General features: G+C 41.0%; 1 protein-coding gene across 3 annotated transcripts in view; it reads right to left on the bottom strand.

The window, feature by feature from the left end:
* The window catches only part of KLF12 (KLF transcription factor 12), a 291,072-nt gene that overhangs the window by 171,584 nt on the left and 102,171 nt on the right, over window positions 1-17,317 (bottom strand). For 2 of the 3 annotated variants that reach the window (XM_070751354.1, XM_070751352.1), the window contains exon 2: window positions 527-616. In XM_070751354.1, the coding sequence (XP_070607455.1) occupies window positions 527-592 (66 nt within the window). In that variant the 5' untranslated portion in view covers window positions 593-616. Of the gene's footprint in view, window positions 1-526; window positions 617-10,279; window positions 10,300-17,317 lie in introns of those variants that run through there. The other variant, XM_070751353.1, reaches the window with a different exon arrangement.

Below are 17,317 nucleotides of genomic sequence, written 5' to 3'. Positions count from 1 at the left end.
TTATATTTTAAAACCCCAATTCATTTAAAAAGCAAACATCCACATTCATCCTTTCATATTCAACCACAGGCAGAGGTAGTTGGTAAAATTAAGTGGCCCCAGGCATGTCTGCAGAGTTGAATTTTTAAGGCCTTACGAAAGGCTGGGAGGGTGGGGGTGGTACGAATCTCTGGGGGGGAGTTGATTCCAAAGAGTCGGGTAGACCAATCGGTAGCCAATGCAGCTTGCGGAGTGCTGGAGAGACATGGGCATATCTTGGAAGATACTAAGAAATTGTTGGAGTGGTTGAATCTCTACATGCCTTGCTACTTTTCCTCTCTCAAAACAGTTTCTCTGCTGTCTGCTATCTCCCAGAAGCTTGTAGATGACACTTTGAGAGCAAGAGGACATCCACTCTACCAGATGACATTGTGGGTGAGAAGAAACCAGATAGAGAATCGTACCCTTTTCTGGGGTACAAAATTAATAGATTAAGCAAGCAGAAATATCTCAGCGGCATGGAGAAGAATGGGAAACGGACACTCACCCCTTGTTCTGATTCCAGCAGCTCCGTTTTGACTCTGACTGCAGGCATCCCATCAAGCATTAACATTCTGTTCTCCGATGTGTTAATAGCCTTTAAAAGAAGAAGAAGAAAAAATAAGTCCCATTGGGATTGGGCGGCATAAAAGTTGAAACAAATAGAAAAGAAAGAAAGAAAGAAAGAAAGGGAAGGAAAGGAAAGAAAGAAAGGAAGAAAGAAATGAAGGGAGGGAGGGAGGAAAGAAAGAAAGAAATGGAGGGAGGAAAGAAAAAGAAATGGAGGGAGGAAAGAAAGAAAGAAAGAAATGGAGGGAGGAAAGAAAGAAAGAAAGAAAGAAATGGAGGGAGAAAAGAAAGAAAGAAAGAAAGAAATGGAGGGAGGAAAGAAAGAAAGAAATGGAGGGAGGAAAGAAAGAAAGAAATGGAGGGAGGAAAGAAAGAAAGAAAGAAAGGGGAGGAAAGAAAGAAAAAAAGAAAGAAATGGAGGGAGAGAGGGAGGAAGGGAAGGAAGGAAGGAAGGAAGGATGAGCCCAGGAGAAAGAAAACAACGAAGCATCCAGATTTGAAAAGGAAGAAAAATGCAAGGATTTGCCTGTTGATCAGGTCTACCTACAAGAACTTCCACGCCAAATATTTTCCAACACTTTGACATCAGCTCTGGGCCCAACTGATTTCAGAACGTTTCCTTTTTCCATGAATAAAGTTCAGTTTATTCCTGACTCTATCCTTCATTGGGAGCAGAAACAAAATCAGTATTGCCCTTACCCAAAAAACCAGGAGTCTGTAACTCTTGTTAACGTGGCAGTAGCTCTGTAGCTTTTCCTCTTTTTTAAAGCCCCTTTGAGACATGATTTAAGAAAAAAAAACATTCTGGCGATGGACTAAAGTTTTCTACAGTATTCTTGCCAAGGTTTTCTTTCAAAGTGGATTGCCATTTTTCTCCTTCTTAGGGCTGAGAAAAAAGGGAATGGCCCAAGGTCAGCCTATTGGCTTCAATCCTACAGCGAGACTAGAACTCACTCTCTCCCAATTCTAGCCTGGTCACTTGATCACAACACCTACTAGTTTTGCCCCAGAGTTTCCAAAACTGATAATTCCAAAATTTAATAAAGAGAAGAACTAGGAATAAGTTTAATGAAAAGAAGGACATAATAGCAGTGTTCAGATATCTCAGGGGCTGCCACAAAGAAGAGGGAGTGAAGCTATTCTCCAAAGCACCTGAGGACAAAACAAGAAGCAATGGAAGGGAATTAATAAAGGAAAGTAGCAACTTGGAACTTAAAGATAAATTTCCTGACAGTGAGAACAATTAAACAGTGGAACAATGCTCCAACACTGGAAGTTTTAAAGAAGAGATTGTATAACCATCAAGAGGGGAATCCTACTAACCCCCCCCCTCCCTTCTGATTATTAGCATCTGAGTGTGGTGTGATTGTGTAGCTTTGATTGTGGTTTTTTGAGTAAATATGGGTTTTAATTCAGTTTTTTAAAAATATTAGATTTGTACTGTATTGTATTGTTGTGCTGCTGTGAGCCGCCCCGAGTCCTCGGAGAGGGGCGGCATACAAATCTAATAAATTGTTGTTGTTGTTGTTGTTGTTGTTGTTATTATTATTATTATTATTATTATTATTATTATTATTATTATTATTATACCATCAAGAGATTGTATAACCATAAAATGATATAGGGTTTCATGCCTAAGCAGGGGGTTGGACTAGAAGACCTCCAAGATCCCTTCCAACTCCTGTTCTGTTTTGTTCTGTTCCATTCCATTCTAATTCAACTCCTATTTCTATTTCTACTCCTATTTTTATCTCTATTTCTACCTCTAACGGGATTGGGCAGCATAGAAGTCAAACAAACAAACAGACAGACAGATAAATAAATAAATTCTAACTCTATACTTTACAAATATTGCAAATTACCCTGGGTGCAAAACTCCATTTTTCCTGGTGCAGCATTTGATCTGGTTAATTGCAAATTGGAATCATATCCAAGCACAGGAATAACATACAATCCTATAAATGGATTTTTTTTTAAAGTTGCCATTTTTTGGGAGAAGCTGAAAGCCCCTTAAAAGAAAGACTCACAAGGCAGGTGCTAGTTCATTTTCCTTCCCCAAAATTCTCCCCTTCCCCTTCTGCTACCGCACGAATCCCAGCGGCCGATAAGGTCCCACAGAGTTGGCCTTCTCCGGGTCCTGTCGACTAAGCAATGTCGTCTGGCGGGCCCCAGGGGAAGAGCCTTCTCTGTGGCGGCCCTGGCCCTCTGGAATCAACTCCCCCCCGGAGATTAGAACTGCTCCCACCCTCCTTGTCTTCTGTAAACTACTTAAGACCCACCTATACCGCCAGGCAAGGGGCATTTGAGACATCTTTCCCCCAGGCTCCTTATAATTTATGTTTGGTATGTATGTGCTGTTTGGTTTTTAATTATGATGGGGTTTTTAGTTTTTTAATATTAGATTTGTGCCATTATAATATTGTTTTTATCATTGTTGTGAGCCGCACCGAGTCTTCGGAGAGGGGCGGCATACAAATCTAATAAATTATTATTATTATTATTATTATTATTATTATTATTATTATTATTATTATTATTATTCTGAGTCATAGGAACAGGAGAACGTTCTAGTAAGCAGGCACGCTCAGAAAGAATAAAAGGGGGGAAATGGATGCTTGACCCAGACCTTTCCAGAAGGGTCTGTAATGTAATGTAAAATGTTTTGTATGAAAAGCATGCAAAACTTTTGCCAGACCAATCCTTGAATACAGTCCATCTGTCTGGAACCCACACTGCATTTCGGACATAAACACTCTAGAACATGTCCAGAGATCCTTTTACAAGAAGAGCCCTCCACTCCTCCACTCACAACAGAATACCCTATGCAACTAGGCTTACAATCCTAGGTTTAGAACTGTGTCGCCTGAAACACGACCTAAGCATAGCTCCTAACTTCTGACCTTACATTATCTACAATAGACCTCTCCCCTTTTCTAACAGGTCTGTAAGGGGCTTGCATAAGTGCACCTTTGTGCCTACCGTCCCTGTCCTAATGTCTTTTTGTCTTTTCTATCTCTAATTTTATTATGTTAAACATACTACAATACTATATTTGTTTGACAAATTAAATAAATGGATAAATTAAATCATCTGCTTCAATGTCCTTCTTGTCAACGTCTACATCAGCTTCAACCAGAACAACACACGAGCACACAACAGATACAAACTTAAAGTAAACTGCTCCAAACTTGACTGCAGGAAATACACCTTTAGTAACCCGAGAAGTTAATGCATGGAACTCACTATCTGTAGTATCATCACCTAACCTCCAAAACTTTACCCTTCCAGAGGTCTTCAAACTTGGCAACTTTAAGACTTGTGGACTTCAACTCCCAGAATTCTGCAGGCAGCTATGCTGACCGAGGAATTCTGGGAGTTGAAGTCCACAAGACTTAAAGTTGCCAAGTTTGGGGACCCCCTGCCTTAGACCAGTGTTTTCCAACCTTACCAACTAGAAGATATTTGGACTTCCTCCCAGAATTCCCCAGCCAGCATATTGATCGTTTCCTCATTGCTTGTTTGACCCCTATGACAAACATTAAGTGTCGTAGCTCACAATCCTTGAAAAATGTATATTTTCTTTAATGTACACTGAGAGCATATGCACCAGAAGATAAATTCCTTTTATGTCCAATCACACTTGGCCAATAAAGAATTCTATTCTATTCTATTCTATTCTATTCTATTCTATTCTCCTAATCTGTTATCATACTGAACCTTGTGGGTTCAGTACAAAACCATAAAATGTTCCTGTGCTCCTCAACAAATAATGCTGTCTATCATTTGTCCTTTTTGTGACTATTCAAATAATGTGACTTAATCAACTGAGAAACAGTCCAAGCACCTATTTGAAAACATATCTTGATAGGTAAGCCACTCCCACCTAGTCACATGACCTTTATGACGATCACATGATTGTCAAGCCACTCCTACCCAGTCACATGACCATCAAACCACACCCGCAAAATAAACCACACCCACAGTGTGGCATTAAAATTAGGGTTAGGGTTTAACAACCATCCAAAACTTGTGGGACATCACAAAAGCATATATAAGAGGACTTTCAGCTCCTTATTTCAAAAGGCATTTGCTGGCTGGGGAATTCTGGAAGTCGAAGTCCAAATATCTTAAAGTTGCCAAGGTTGGGTAACACTGCCTTAGACTATCCACTCTTGACCTCGCCCGATTCCTAAGAGGTCAGTAAGGAGCCTGCATAAGTGCACCACGTGCCTTCCGTCCCCAGTCCTAATGTTTCTCTCTTACTAGTATCACGTATATAAACGTTGTTATATCTTTGTATACCACCAATGTGTACATGACAAAATAAAATAAATAAAATAAGGGCTAACCAGGCCTGCCTTTCCTATCTATGGGTGTCACCCAGAGCAGCAATTTGACGATCCACCTAGGGTGGAGCACAAAGCACAGCCAGCCTGCCCCTCCTATCAGTTTCCTTCCCTCTTTTTCTGCCTTGGCCTAGCTAGGCCTCTTTTTTTTCCCACCCAAGAAAGCTGCAACGGCCAATGGGGTCATAAATCTCCCTGAGGTGAGTGAGGCAGCCCGGATGAAGGAGCTTGCCGGGGGACCCTTCTGCACAGGCGAAGGGGGGGGAGTGACTGCCGGATGGATTGAGGAGGGGGCTGCACCGCCTGCCTGGAAGCCTCTGCTCTGCTGGGAGGGTCTCCAGCTGTGACAGGCGCCCGGGGCTGCTCGCCGGGAAGAAGACACACTGAAGTTGGATCTGGCCCAAACAGGGCCTGCCTCCGAGCAGACAAAGGACAACGCTCAGACTGGCAGGTTTAATGAACTGTTGGAATCTGATTAGAAGCTAATGTCCCTTTCCGTGCTTTGCACCGATATACAGCTGATACTTCAACCGTCTCTCTCTCTCCCCCACCCTGAACTCGTTATTCAACAGAAGGAGAAGCCGTGAAGACAAAATGGGGGTGGGTGGGTTCCTTCTTCTCCAGAGCCATAAATCAGCCGATCCCAAGCAGGTCATGCATCATTAAACACATTTGACACCTTCTTGCTATCTATCTATCTATCTATCTATCTATCTATCTATCTATCTATCTATCTATCTATCTATCTATCTATCTATCTATCTTGTCCAATACACAATAATACACAATAAGGGTTATAGAGGATATAATCAGGTAGAATGTATTAAAGGGGGAATAGAGGAGAAAATAAAGGAGTGAAATACAACTATGAGAGAATATCAAGAAAAGATATAGGGATAGAAGAGAAGATATAGGAGATATAGGAGAGACAATAGGCCGTGGGACGGTAGGCACTCTGGTGCACTTATGTACGCCCCTTACTGACCTCTTAGGAACTTGGTGAGGTCAACCGTGGATAGTCTAAGGGTAAAGTGTTGGGGGTTAGGGGATGATACTACAGAGTCCGGTAGTGAATTCCACTCTTCGACAACTCGATTATTTTTTACAGTCAAGTTTGGAGCAGTTAATAGGCTTGTATCTGTTGTGGGCTCTTGTGTTGTTGTGGTTGAAGCTGAAGTAGTCTTTGACAGGCAGGACGTGGCAGCATATGACCTTGTCAATTCTGCTACTGCCCTCTCTCTCCCTTTCCTGACCGCCCCAAAGCTGATTACCCCAGGAAAGGACTCCCTGTTTCACTCTGAGAACAAAAGAGCAGGACGCAGGGAAGATGTGGGTGGATGCATGTGGACCAGTGATAGCCTGCTACCTGAATGGTCCGGTGCTACGTTCCAGTAGAGATTTTTTGGATGAGTGTGCAGCTGTGCGCCCCTGATGCATGCATGCACGTACCTGCATGAGATTTGGCTTTCGACCATGTGCAGCAAGCGAAATCTCACATTCAGATGCTGCACATGTGCAAAAGCAAAAAAATTGGTGAAAATTGCCAAAATAATAATGATGATGATGATAATAATAATAATAATAATAATAATAATAAATAAATGATAATGATTATTATTATTATTATTATTATTATTATTATTATTATTATTATTATTATTATTATTTAGATTTAGATTTGTATGCCGCCCCTCTCTGAAGACTCGGGGCGGCTCACAATACAATATAGATGCAAATCTAATGTTGAAAAATTGAAACAAAAATACAGTACATTATAAAAACCTATCTACTACACAGTCATACACACTCAGTCCCACTAAATAAAAAACATAATAAACATAATAAAGTCAGCAAAAAAGGAGGGGGGAGGTTAATTCCCCCACACCTGGTGGCAAAATCCCGCTCGCGCGCATGTCCTCCTGCAAGGTTTGGCTTGCTGTGCATGCACAGAAGCCAAATCTCATGCCGACAGGTGAATGCCTGTGCACACAACGGCATCGGAGGGTGCATTGGTAGTGTTGAAGATGGCAGGCCTTCGCTGATGTGGACAGAAACATATTCAAATTTTATCGCGTGGTTTGCTTATAGCAGTGATGGTGAACTTATGGCACAGGTGCCAGAGGTGGCATGCAGAACCATATCTGCTGGCACACGAGCCGTTGCCCTAGCTCAACTCCAACGTGCATGTGTGTGCTGGTCAGCTGATTTTTGGCTCACACATAGAGGCTCTGGAAGGCTGTTTTTGGCTTTCAGAGAGCGTCCAGGAGGATGGGGGACGGCGTTTTTACCCTGGCCGGCTCCAGGGAAGCCTTTGGAACCTGGTGAGGGCGAAACACAAGCCTACTGGGTCCACCAGAAGTTGGGAAAGAGGCCATTTCTGGGCTTCAGTGGGCCTCCAAGGGGTGTGGGAAGTTGTTTTTGCCCTCCCCAGGCATTGAATTATGGGTGTGGGCACTCGTGCATACACGACAGTGCTCACACACGCTCTTTTGGTACCCAAGGAAAAAAAGGTTCGCCATCCCTGGCTTATAGAATTGAAAGGACCGCGAGAGGGATCTTGGAATCTCTTATTTATTTGTTTGTTTGTTTGTTTGTTTGTTTGTTTGTTTATATTTATTTATTCATTCATTCATTCAATTTTTATGCTGCCCTTCTTCTTAGACTCAGGGCGGCTTACAACCTGTTAGCAATAGCACTTTTTAACAGAGCCAGCCTATTGCCCCCACAATCCGGGTCCTCATTTTACCCACCTCGGAAGGATGGAAGGCTGAGTCAACCTTGAGCCAGTGATGAGATTTGAACCACTGACCTTCAGATCTACAGTCAGCTTCAGTGGCCTGCAGTACAGCACTCTACCTGCTGTGCCACCCTGGCTCTAATACAGGAGAAGTCCCCCTTTACCTGTTTAAGGCAAGGCAAGAACTTTGTTAAACTCAGGGACGGGTTGCCAATCCCATCCCTATCAATTCACGCGACCTTGGGCGCATGCGCAGAAGCGTCTGGGGCAAGTGGGTGGAGCCTCCCGCTGCCGATCTATACTGGTAGCAACCCACTGATGGTTAAACTACATTCATTCCTTCTATACAGACATAAGAATGCTGCTCATCAATTTAACAATGGTGTCTCATTCAATTCAGCAGCATCATTTCTGTAGCACCTGAAATCAATTGGAGACCCACACTGTGCAGGATAGACCTTAGCTTATTGCAGGTTTGTTGATTTTAGGGGAAAGAATCCACACATTGACAAGAGGTAAAACAACAACAATAACACTAAAAATCCCACCATCATTGCTGTGTCTCTTTTCAGACATCTTTGAAGATTTTGACTTCTACATAACTACATGTTTCTGCAACACTACGTGGCCTGCATTGGCTGCCGATCGGTTTCCGGTCACAATTCAAAGTGTTGGTAATGACCTTTAAAGCCCTACATGGCATTGGGCCAGAATACATCCGGAAGCACCTTCTACCGCACGAATCCCAGCGGCCGATAAGGTCCCACAGAGTTGGCCTTCTCCGGGTCCCGTCGACCAAACAATGTCGTTTGGCGGGCCCCAGGGCAAGAGCCTTCTCTGTGGCGGCCCCGGCCCTCTGGAATCAACTCCCCCCAGAGATTAGAACGGCCCCCACCCTCTTTGTCTTTCGCAAATTACTCAAGACCCACCTTTATCGCCAAGCATGGGGGAATTAAGATATTCCTTCCCTCTAGGCCATTACAAGTTATGCATGGTATGCTTGTGTGTATGTTTGGTTTTACTATAAGGGTTTTTAGTTGTTTTATTAATTGGATTGTTACATGCTGTTTTTTATCATTGTTATTAGCCGCCCTGAGTCTGCGGAGAGGGGCGGCATACAAATCCAATTAATAATAATAATAATAATAATAATAATAATAATAATAATAACAACAACTACCCACAGGAGGGTGGGGAAAATTCTCAGCTATTCCTTTGAATCTTTGCTGTAGGAGTGATTTAAAAGAGGAAGATTTTTAGACTTGCTTGGAAGCAGAAAGTTCAGCTCCAGCTTCCTGCGGGGCCTCTGTGCTGCCTTGCTATTGAATCAGGTTGACTGGCCATTGTCTGGAAGTGAATTCAGCTTTTCTTTGGCCAGAATATTTGTTGGAAACATCACAGGGGCAAGGCAGAAATGGAGGGGATGAGGCAAAACCCAGGAGGTGGGACAGGAAGAAAGCAGGATGGATGCTTTGGGAAAATGCTTCCCTGTCAAAGCAGGGTCACAGAAGGAAGATCTAGGAGGGGACAGAAACAAAGGCACAGTTGGAATGGAAAAGGGCTTAATTATTTAGGGAGGAGTCCACCCTCTACACTCTCGCTCGGCCTCTCTTTTCTCCTTTAAGAACTTTTTTAAAAATCGGTCTTTCAGTTTAGATTAACCACCACTTCAAATCCATCATTGCAGAGTTAATCTCAGTTTTCTTTCATCAACTTCGAATCACTCAGGTGACATCAACACAAGTTGTATTTTTTGGAATTATGGCTTATTATCAATCCCATTGAGACCTTTAAGCTGTGTCACTGCAGAGTACTGCACACCAACAACTAAAAACAAGAACAGTTTTCCCCCGAATAATTCCAATAATTCCATCACTACTATTACTACTAGTTTTTTCTCATCATTCCTATCCCCATTTCCTCCCACTTATGACTGTAACTTGTTGTTGTATCGTTAAGATTTTTATTAATATTGATCGTTTCCTCGTTGCTTATTTGACCCCTATGACAAACATTAAGTGTCGTAACTCACAATCCTTGAAAAGGGTATATTTTCTTTAATGTACACTGAGAGCATATGCACCAAAGATAAATTCCTTTTATGTCCAATCACACTTGGCCAATAAGGAATTCTATTCTATTCTATTCTATTCATTCTATTCTATTAATTCAATTCTATTCTATTCTCCTAATCTGTTATCATACTGAACCTTGTGGGTTCAGTACAAAACCATAAAATGTTCCTGTGCTCCTCAACAAATAATGCTGTCTATCATTTGTCCTTTTTGTGGCTATTCAAATAATGTGACTTAATCAACTGAAAAACAGTCCGAGCACCTATTTGAAAACATATCTTGGTCGGTAAGCCACTCCCACCTAGTCACATGGCCTTTAAGACGATTACCTGATTGTCAAGCCACTCCTACCCAGTCACATGACCATCAAACCACACCTGCAAAATAAACCACACCCACAGCATGGCATTAAAATTAGGGTTAGGGTTTAACAACCATCCAAAACTTGTGGGACATCACAAAAGCATATATAAGAGGACTTTCAGCTCCTTATTTCAAAAGGCTGAACATATTTTTCAGAGTATAAGACGCACCTTAGTTTTGGGGGAGGAAAACTTGAGATTGCTTTCTTGAGATTTCATTTAATTTGATGAATTAAATGAAGATGATGGTCTCTTGTACAAAGGCGGCTATGATATCTCATGCTTGGCTTCCCAGCCTTCACATTAGGAAAGATAACATTGTCCCGTTATCTCTGCTCTTAGTAGCGAGCAAGTTATTAAAACAATGCACATGCTACATACGCGGAACAGGAATAAACCACGTCTGACATGGAGGCTGGAACATTTATCTTTCATCCATTATGCAAAATCTCAAAAGAGCAGCTAACCAACAGCGAACTTAATGCAGTCAATAAGATTAGCCACTCATCTAAGTTAATTTTCACTTTAGGGAAACAGAAGGCTTTCCCTTGTTTTGTTTTTTTAATTTGAAGAATATGTTGCTTGGGTGCTATTTTGATGGATTTTTTTAAAGCTCTGAACCTAACATGTCTGAGACAAAAGGAAACTCTCCCTGCCTTTTTTTCCCCTCTTAGCATATTTAATGTTTAGTTACACTGCCTTTTTTCTGGGAGGTTCAGTAGAGCAAGGGAGGGGGGCGAGGAATTTTCCCATGTTTAATCCACTTTTCCTTCCTGTGGAGCCCAACAGAGATCAGACTGGTGTTTACCCTTGCAAAGCCCCAGAGAGAACAGGGAATTAATGCAGAATGACAGAAATAAATGGAATATAATGAGAAGGAAGGGATGTAAGAACTGAGATTGCACCAAGGTACTGTTCTTGTAAACTTTTGAATAAATGATGAGGTGTACGCGTTTATGAGTCAAACGCATCTTGATGAATGTACAAACAAACAAGAATGGCCACAGGACAATGGGCATTCTCGGTGATCGAGATCATGGTTGTCCCAAAGGGGCTTTTTCAAGAAGCAATTGGACATTATGGTTTTCATTTGAAGGTGTTTTGCTTCTCATCCAAGAACCTGGTCACCCAACAGCTGAAGAAGTTTCTTGGATGAGAAGTGACACATCTTCAAAGAAAAAACAGAAAGTCCAGTTGCCTTTGGAAAAAACACCTTTGGGACAAGAAGGGCCACATTTTTTCCCCAACAATGTGAATAGACAACAAATGATTATGGGCCAGATACAACTCCTCTACAAGAGCTATGACCCTGAGGTTGTTCTAATTCTAACTTTTTCTAAGTTCACAGATTGTGCCTACAACGGCTGGACATTAAGAGCCAAAACCAGAAAGTAGATAGAACCCTAGAAATTGGGGACTGAAAACAATCACTAAGAATTAATTTAATTTAATTTATTCAATTTAAAAGAATACTCTGAAAGGTGAGAAAAAACAGTCATTCAATCTTGGACGACATAATGACCAGCTGCTCTCTTCGGACAACAGCCAGCCAGCACAATTCAAATATTGGTCAGAAGGAGGCAGAGCATCCAATGAAATTAGATGAGAGGACAAGATAAAGTAGAAAGACAGGACCTATATAAGAGGGCAGGAAAGTCCTTAGTAAGCAAAGGAGATACTGGAATGGAATGGAATAGTATAGTATAGGATAGGATAGGATAGGATAGGATAGGATAGATAGGATAGGATAGAATAGGATAGGATAGAATTTTTATTGGCCAAGTGTGATTGGACACACAAGGAATTTGTCTTGGTGCATATGCTCTCAGTGTATATAAAAGAAAAGATTCATCAAGAATCGTAAGGAACAGTTAATGATAGTCCCGGTACAAATAAACAATCAAACCATATAAGGAAACAGTCAATATAAATCGTAGGGATACAAGCAGCAAAGTTACAGTCATGCAGTCATTAGTGGGAGGAGATGGGTAATGGGAACAATGAGAATATTAATATTAGTGCAGACTTAAGAAATACTTTGACAGCGTTGAGGGAATTATTTGTTTAGCAGAGTGATGGCATTCGGGGAAAAAACTGTTCTTGTGTCTGATTGTTCCGATGTGCATTTTGGAATCAGATCAAAATGATGAATGTTTTTTTTCCCTCATGATGGAATGTTTGTCCATTGTCTCTCATGATGGAATGTTTGTCATCAGATGTCAAACCCTAAGAGGTGGTACCAGTCTTAATCTCTTTGATTCATATAAACAATCAGGATGCAGAGTTTCTTCCACTTCTTACAGTACCAAAATGTGGACTTTTTCTGATGAAGAAGAGCGAGATGCTCAAGGTAGATGCCTGAACCATAGCTATATGGTTCAGAATCAGTACAGATTCAAACTGGGCTGGGCCCACCATTAAGTGGTGGACCCAGCCACTCCAACATTTTCGGCACAAAAAGAAAGATAAGCCTCCATTGAATGATTAATAGAAAAAGAAATTTTTTATATATGTTTTATTCTAAGCATGGTTTTAGTGTTTGTACTTACGTATTGTTTTTTATTTTATGTTGGAGAAAAATAAAATTTGTATTAAAAAAAAATATATGGAAGGGCTCATTCTGACCATTGGCTTTTCAACAGATTCTTTGGCCCTTTTTAGATGTCCTTGTCTGATCTCAGAAAGTAACTAGGTCAGTGCTGGTCACTCTGCCTGGGAATCTAAGATGATGGTTAGTCTGGGATGGCTGAAATATCTGGAGGGAAGGCAATAACAAACCACTTTCGTTATGCTGCTGAGAAAACAGCGTGAGAAACCAGAGCTTGTAGATCCATTTAAGATCACTCCCCCACCTTTTTCATTTCAGTTTTCTGCTTTTATTTCCTCCTTTTGTCTTCTTCTCCCAGGCTGTGAGTCACCTCTCTTTTCTGCACAGTAATGTATCTCTTCCAAAGGACCTTCTACTTCCATTCCCATTCAAGGCTTCGGTCCTCCGGGGCAAAGTTGCATTAGATTGAACTGCTAAACCAGCTTTCTTGATGGTGGTAAAGTAGGTCTCTGATTTAGAGAACTGCCAGTGTGTTATTACAGAGGCTATTTTTAAAGAGTTTCTGAAAAACAAAAAATCAGCTTGTGCAATCTGTGGTGCCTGGGATATTGGGTGGAATTGGGTGGTTACAGTCATGTTCTGCCAACATTGGACTCGGAGCTGTTTTGTGTTCCTGTCTATCCGATTTTTTCAGTTAAAAAAAAAATTAAAAAAAGAAAAATGAAAAGAAAAAATTGTGTGGCATTTTATTTGCACAATTTTCCCTAATGCGTGCACGCACATATACATACACACACATGTGAGTGAAGGATATATCTATCCTTTCCTGGTGCACAGTATTATTATTATTATTATTATTATTATTTATTGGATTTGTATGCCGCCCCTCTCTGTAGACTCGGGGCGGCTAACAACAGTAGTACAAAACAGCATGTAAATCCAATACTAAAACAGTTAAAAACCCTTACTTGTAAAACCAAACATACATACAAACAAACATACCATGCATAAATTGTAAAGGTCTAGGGGTAAAGAATATCTCAGTTCCCCCATGCCTGACGGCAGAGGTGGGTTTTAAGGAGCTTACGAAAGGCGAGGAGGGTGGGGACAATGCTAATCTCTGGGGGGAGTTGGTTCCAGAGGGCCGGGGCCGCCACAGAGAATGTATATAAGTTTTTAGTGTGGGCTCAATTTTATATTTATCTTTCTTGAACATACTAATTTTATATGCAATAGTTGAGCCAAGAGCTACATCAAAGCATTCGGAAAAGTGAATACAGTAATCCAAAGAATGTTTGCGCTCTGATCACTGTGTTCATTTGGGAATTGCATATTAATCTCTTCGTTTCCAAATGCAAAGCAAACCTAGTGGTGCCCCAGCCTCCCTTGTCAGCTGAGTCATGCATTTCCAAGACAGGCCTGCTTGGCCCCTCCCTTGTAGATAGTTCAGTGCCAAGGAAAATATATACATATTGACATCTCGGGTACTGGATACTTCTTTGCCAAGATGTATTTTAAAGCTGATCCATGGATATTTTCTCAATCCCTTTAGTGTCTGTGCATTTTTGTGTGCGTTTCAACACTCTGTGCATGCCTGCAGTCCTCTATCGGCTGCAGAAGGATGCAGAAGTTGAATAAGAACCCAGAAAATGACAAACTGATAAATGCTATATGTTTTCATGGAAAGCTTAGTGTTATCCCTACCATGGTGACGCAGTGCAGTATTGCATGCTATCCTGGTTACCTGCAATTTGGCCAGTTCAAATATCATGAGACTCAAGGTTAACTCAACCTTCCATCCTTCCCAGGTGGGTAAAATGAGGACACAGATTGTTGGGGGCAATATGCTGACCCTGTAAACCACCAAGGGAGATCTATAAAAGCACTGTAAAGTGGTAAATAAGTTTAAGTGCTAGTGCTATTTGCATTACATTGGCTTTTAACTTTAAAATTTAGTTAATTTTAACTGAGGAACATCTAATTCCCACAGTACTGTCTTGTGCCTAGGGAGGTATAACAAGCAGGAAGAGGGAGATTATGATCCCACTGTATAGAGCGCTGGTGAGACCCCATTTGGAATACTGTGTTCACTTCTGGAGACCTCACCTACAAAAAGATATTGACAAAATTGAACGGGTCCAAAGACAGGCTACAAGAATGGTGGAAGGTCTTAAGCATAAAACGTATCAGGAAAGACTTCATGAACTCAATCTCAATCTGGAGGACAGAAGGAAAAGGGGGGACATGATTGAACCATTTAAATAGTATGTTAAAGGGTTAAATAAGGTCCAGGAGGGAAGTGTTTTTAACAAGAACAAGGGGACACAATCTGAAGTTAGTTGGGGGAAAGATCAAAAGCAACATGAGAAAATATTATTTTACTGAAAGAGTAGTAGATCCTTGGAACAAACTTCCAGCAGACGTGGTAGATAAATCCACAGTAACTGAATTTAAACATGCCTGGGATAAACACATATCCATCCTAAGATAAAATACAGAAAATAGTATAAGGGCAGACTAGATGGACCATGAGGTCTTTTTCTGCCGTCAGTCTTCTATGTTTCTGTGTTTCTAAGTTTCTATATGTATGTATGTACAGTAGTCCCTCGCTATATCGCGCTTCACCTACTGCGGCTTCACTTCATCGCGGGTTTTCAAGAAATATTAATGAGAAAAATCATTCGCGGATCTTCACTGGTTCACGGGTTTCTGAGGAAGTCGATCGGCAGATTTAAACAGCCCGCGGAACTCGATCGGCAGGTTTTTCAAAAAATATATATCTAACATTGTAAATACTGTATTTAAATACTGTATCTAAAATAAATACTGTGTGGGAAGGGTTTATAAACACTTAAAACAATGAAAACTTACCAAACAATTACAATATAAATACTTAAATAAGTACTCTCAGTCGATAAATTCCCCATCGCGGATTTCACCTATCGCGGCCGGGTCTGGAACGTAACACCAGCGATAGGTGAGGGACTACTGTATGTATGTATGTATGTATGTATGTATGTATGTATGTATGTATGTATGTATTATGTATGTATGTATGGCTGCACTACTTTTATCCTTCTCATCTGTTCCACTACCTTGTCTTATTAGCATTATGATGATGATGATGATTACTTTGATAATATGATTATTGTTACTTTGTTGTTTTGCATGTACACTGAGAGATTGTGCACCAGAGATAAACTCCTTGTGTGTCCAATCATACTTGGCCAATAAATGTACTCTATTCTGTTCTGTTCCCATTCTATTTCATTCCATTCCACTCCACTCCATTCCATCCCATCCCATTCTTGTTCTTAAAGTGAAACTGTGCTTTAAATTTTAAAAAAACCTCACACCCTCAAATCTCTTTAAATTGAAAAAACAAGATATTTCATTTGGATAATCCTTAGTTTTAATAAGGCCAAACACAATTGAATTCCTGATGAGTCTCCCAAATCAGTGGAATTTACCTTTTCTTTCCATAGACCCCTTTTGGCAAAGATGAAACCCAAAATACGTTATACTCTCTTATAATTACACGAAAGGTTGTTAAGAAAGCCAGCTTAGTCTGTAGATAAATTCCACCAGGAAAATAGGGATAGACACTCTATATTGGGCAAAGGAAAAGTCCAAAGAGGGTATTTTCTTGTATGCTGTCCCTCACATATTATAATACCAATTCTAAGTGCATAAAGTTCAACATGATAACCAACACTGTCCCTGATGGAAAAATGATTGATGAACTTTATTTATTTATTTATTTATCTTATTTATTCATTATTCATTGGCACCTGGTATTTGGCCAGGAACTTGCAGGCTCGTAATGCATTGTGGCAAGGCGCATTGTCATGATGGAATTGCCAGGTAGAGGAGAAGTCTTTTTTTCATCCTGATGACCCTTTTTTGGAGTCTTTCCAGCATATCCACGTAGTAGGCAGTGTTAACTGTCTGCCCTTGAGGAACAAACTCCTTATGGACTACTCCTTTACTGTCGAAAAAGACAATGAGCATTTTTTTCACTTTTGATTTGCCCATTCTTGCCTTTTTGGGCTTGAGGGACTGGTTGGTGTACCACTCAAAGCTTTGGCGTTTTGTTTCTGGGTCATATTCAAAAACCCAGGTTTCATCACCAGTGATGACGTTGTCCAATTCAATTCAATTCAATTTATTAGATTTGTATGCCGCCCCTCTCCGAATAATCAGGTTTAATTTCTATACGTTGCAAAAGTTCACTTAAAATTTTCATTCCATTTTTTTCGTGACACAGTCGGCGCACAGAGGTTTACAATAACTGACGTCCTGCCGCTTCCACAGCTTGGGGAGCACCAAGACTGGTTTCACGGCAAAGCTTAGCATCTCCCCCACCTACTGCAAGTGCTTCGGTCCTACTCCGGCCAATAGGAGCGGCGTGGGAAATTCAATTGCATTACTTTTGGAACGCACCCAGTACATAGAAGGGCTCCCCTGAAGCCATGCGAAAAACAGCAAAATGGACAAACTCGAAGTCTGTTTTCCAAACTTCCGGTTTTCCCATTCGGCAGTTTTTTTGCACTCCGGGACTTCAGGGAAGCTTCCTGAAGCCCCTGAGTGCAAAAAACAACTCAATTGGCAAACTGAAAGATTGGAAAACAGACTTCGGGTTTGCCTGTTGTGCTGTTTTT

This window comes from Erythrolamprus reginae, chromosome 4 (assembly GCF_031021105.1).
Source record: "Erythrolamprus reginae isolate rEryReg1 chromosome 4, rEryReg1.hap1, whole genome shotgun sequence".
In the NCBI taxonomy this organism is placed as follows: Eukaryota; Metazoa; Chordata; class Lepidosauria; order Squamata; family Dipsadidae; genus Erythrolamprus; species Erythrolamprus reginae.
This window is presented reverse-complemented; position numbering and strand designations above follow the sequence as displayed.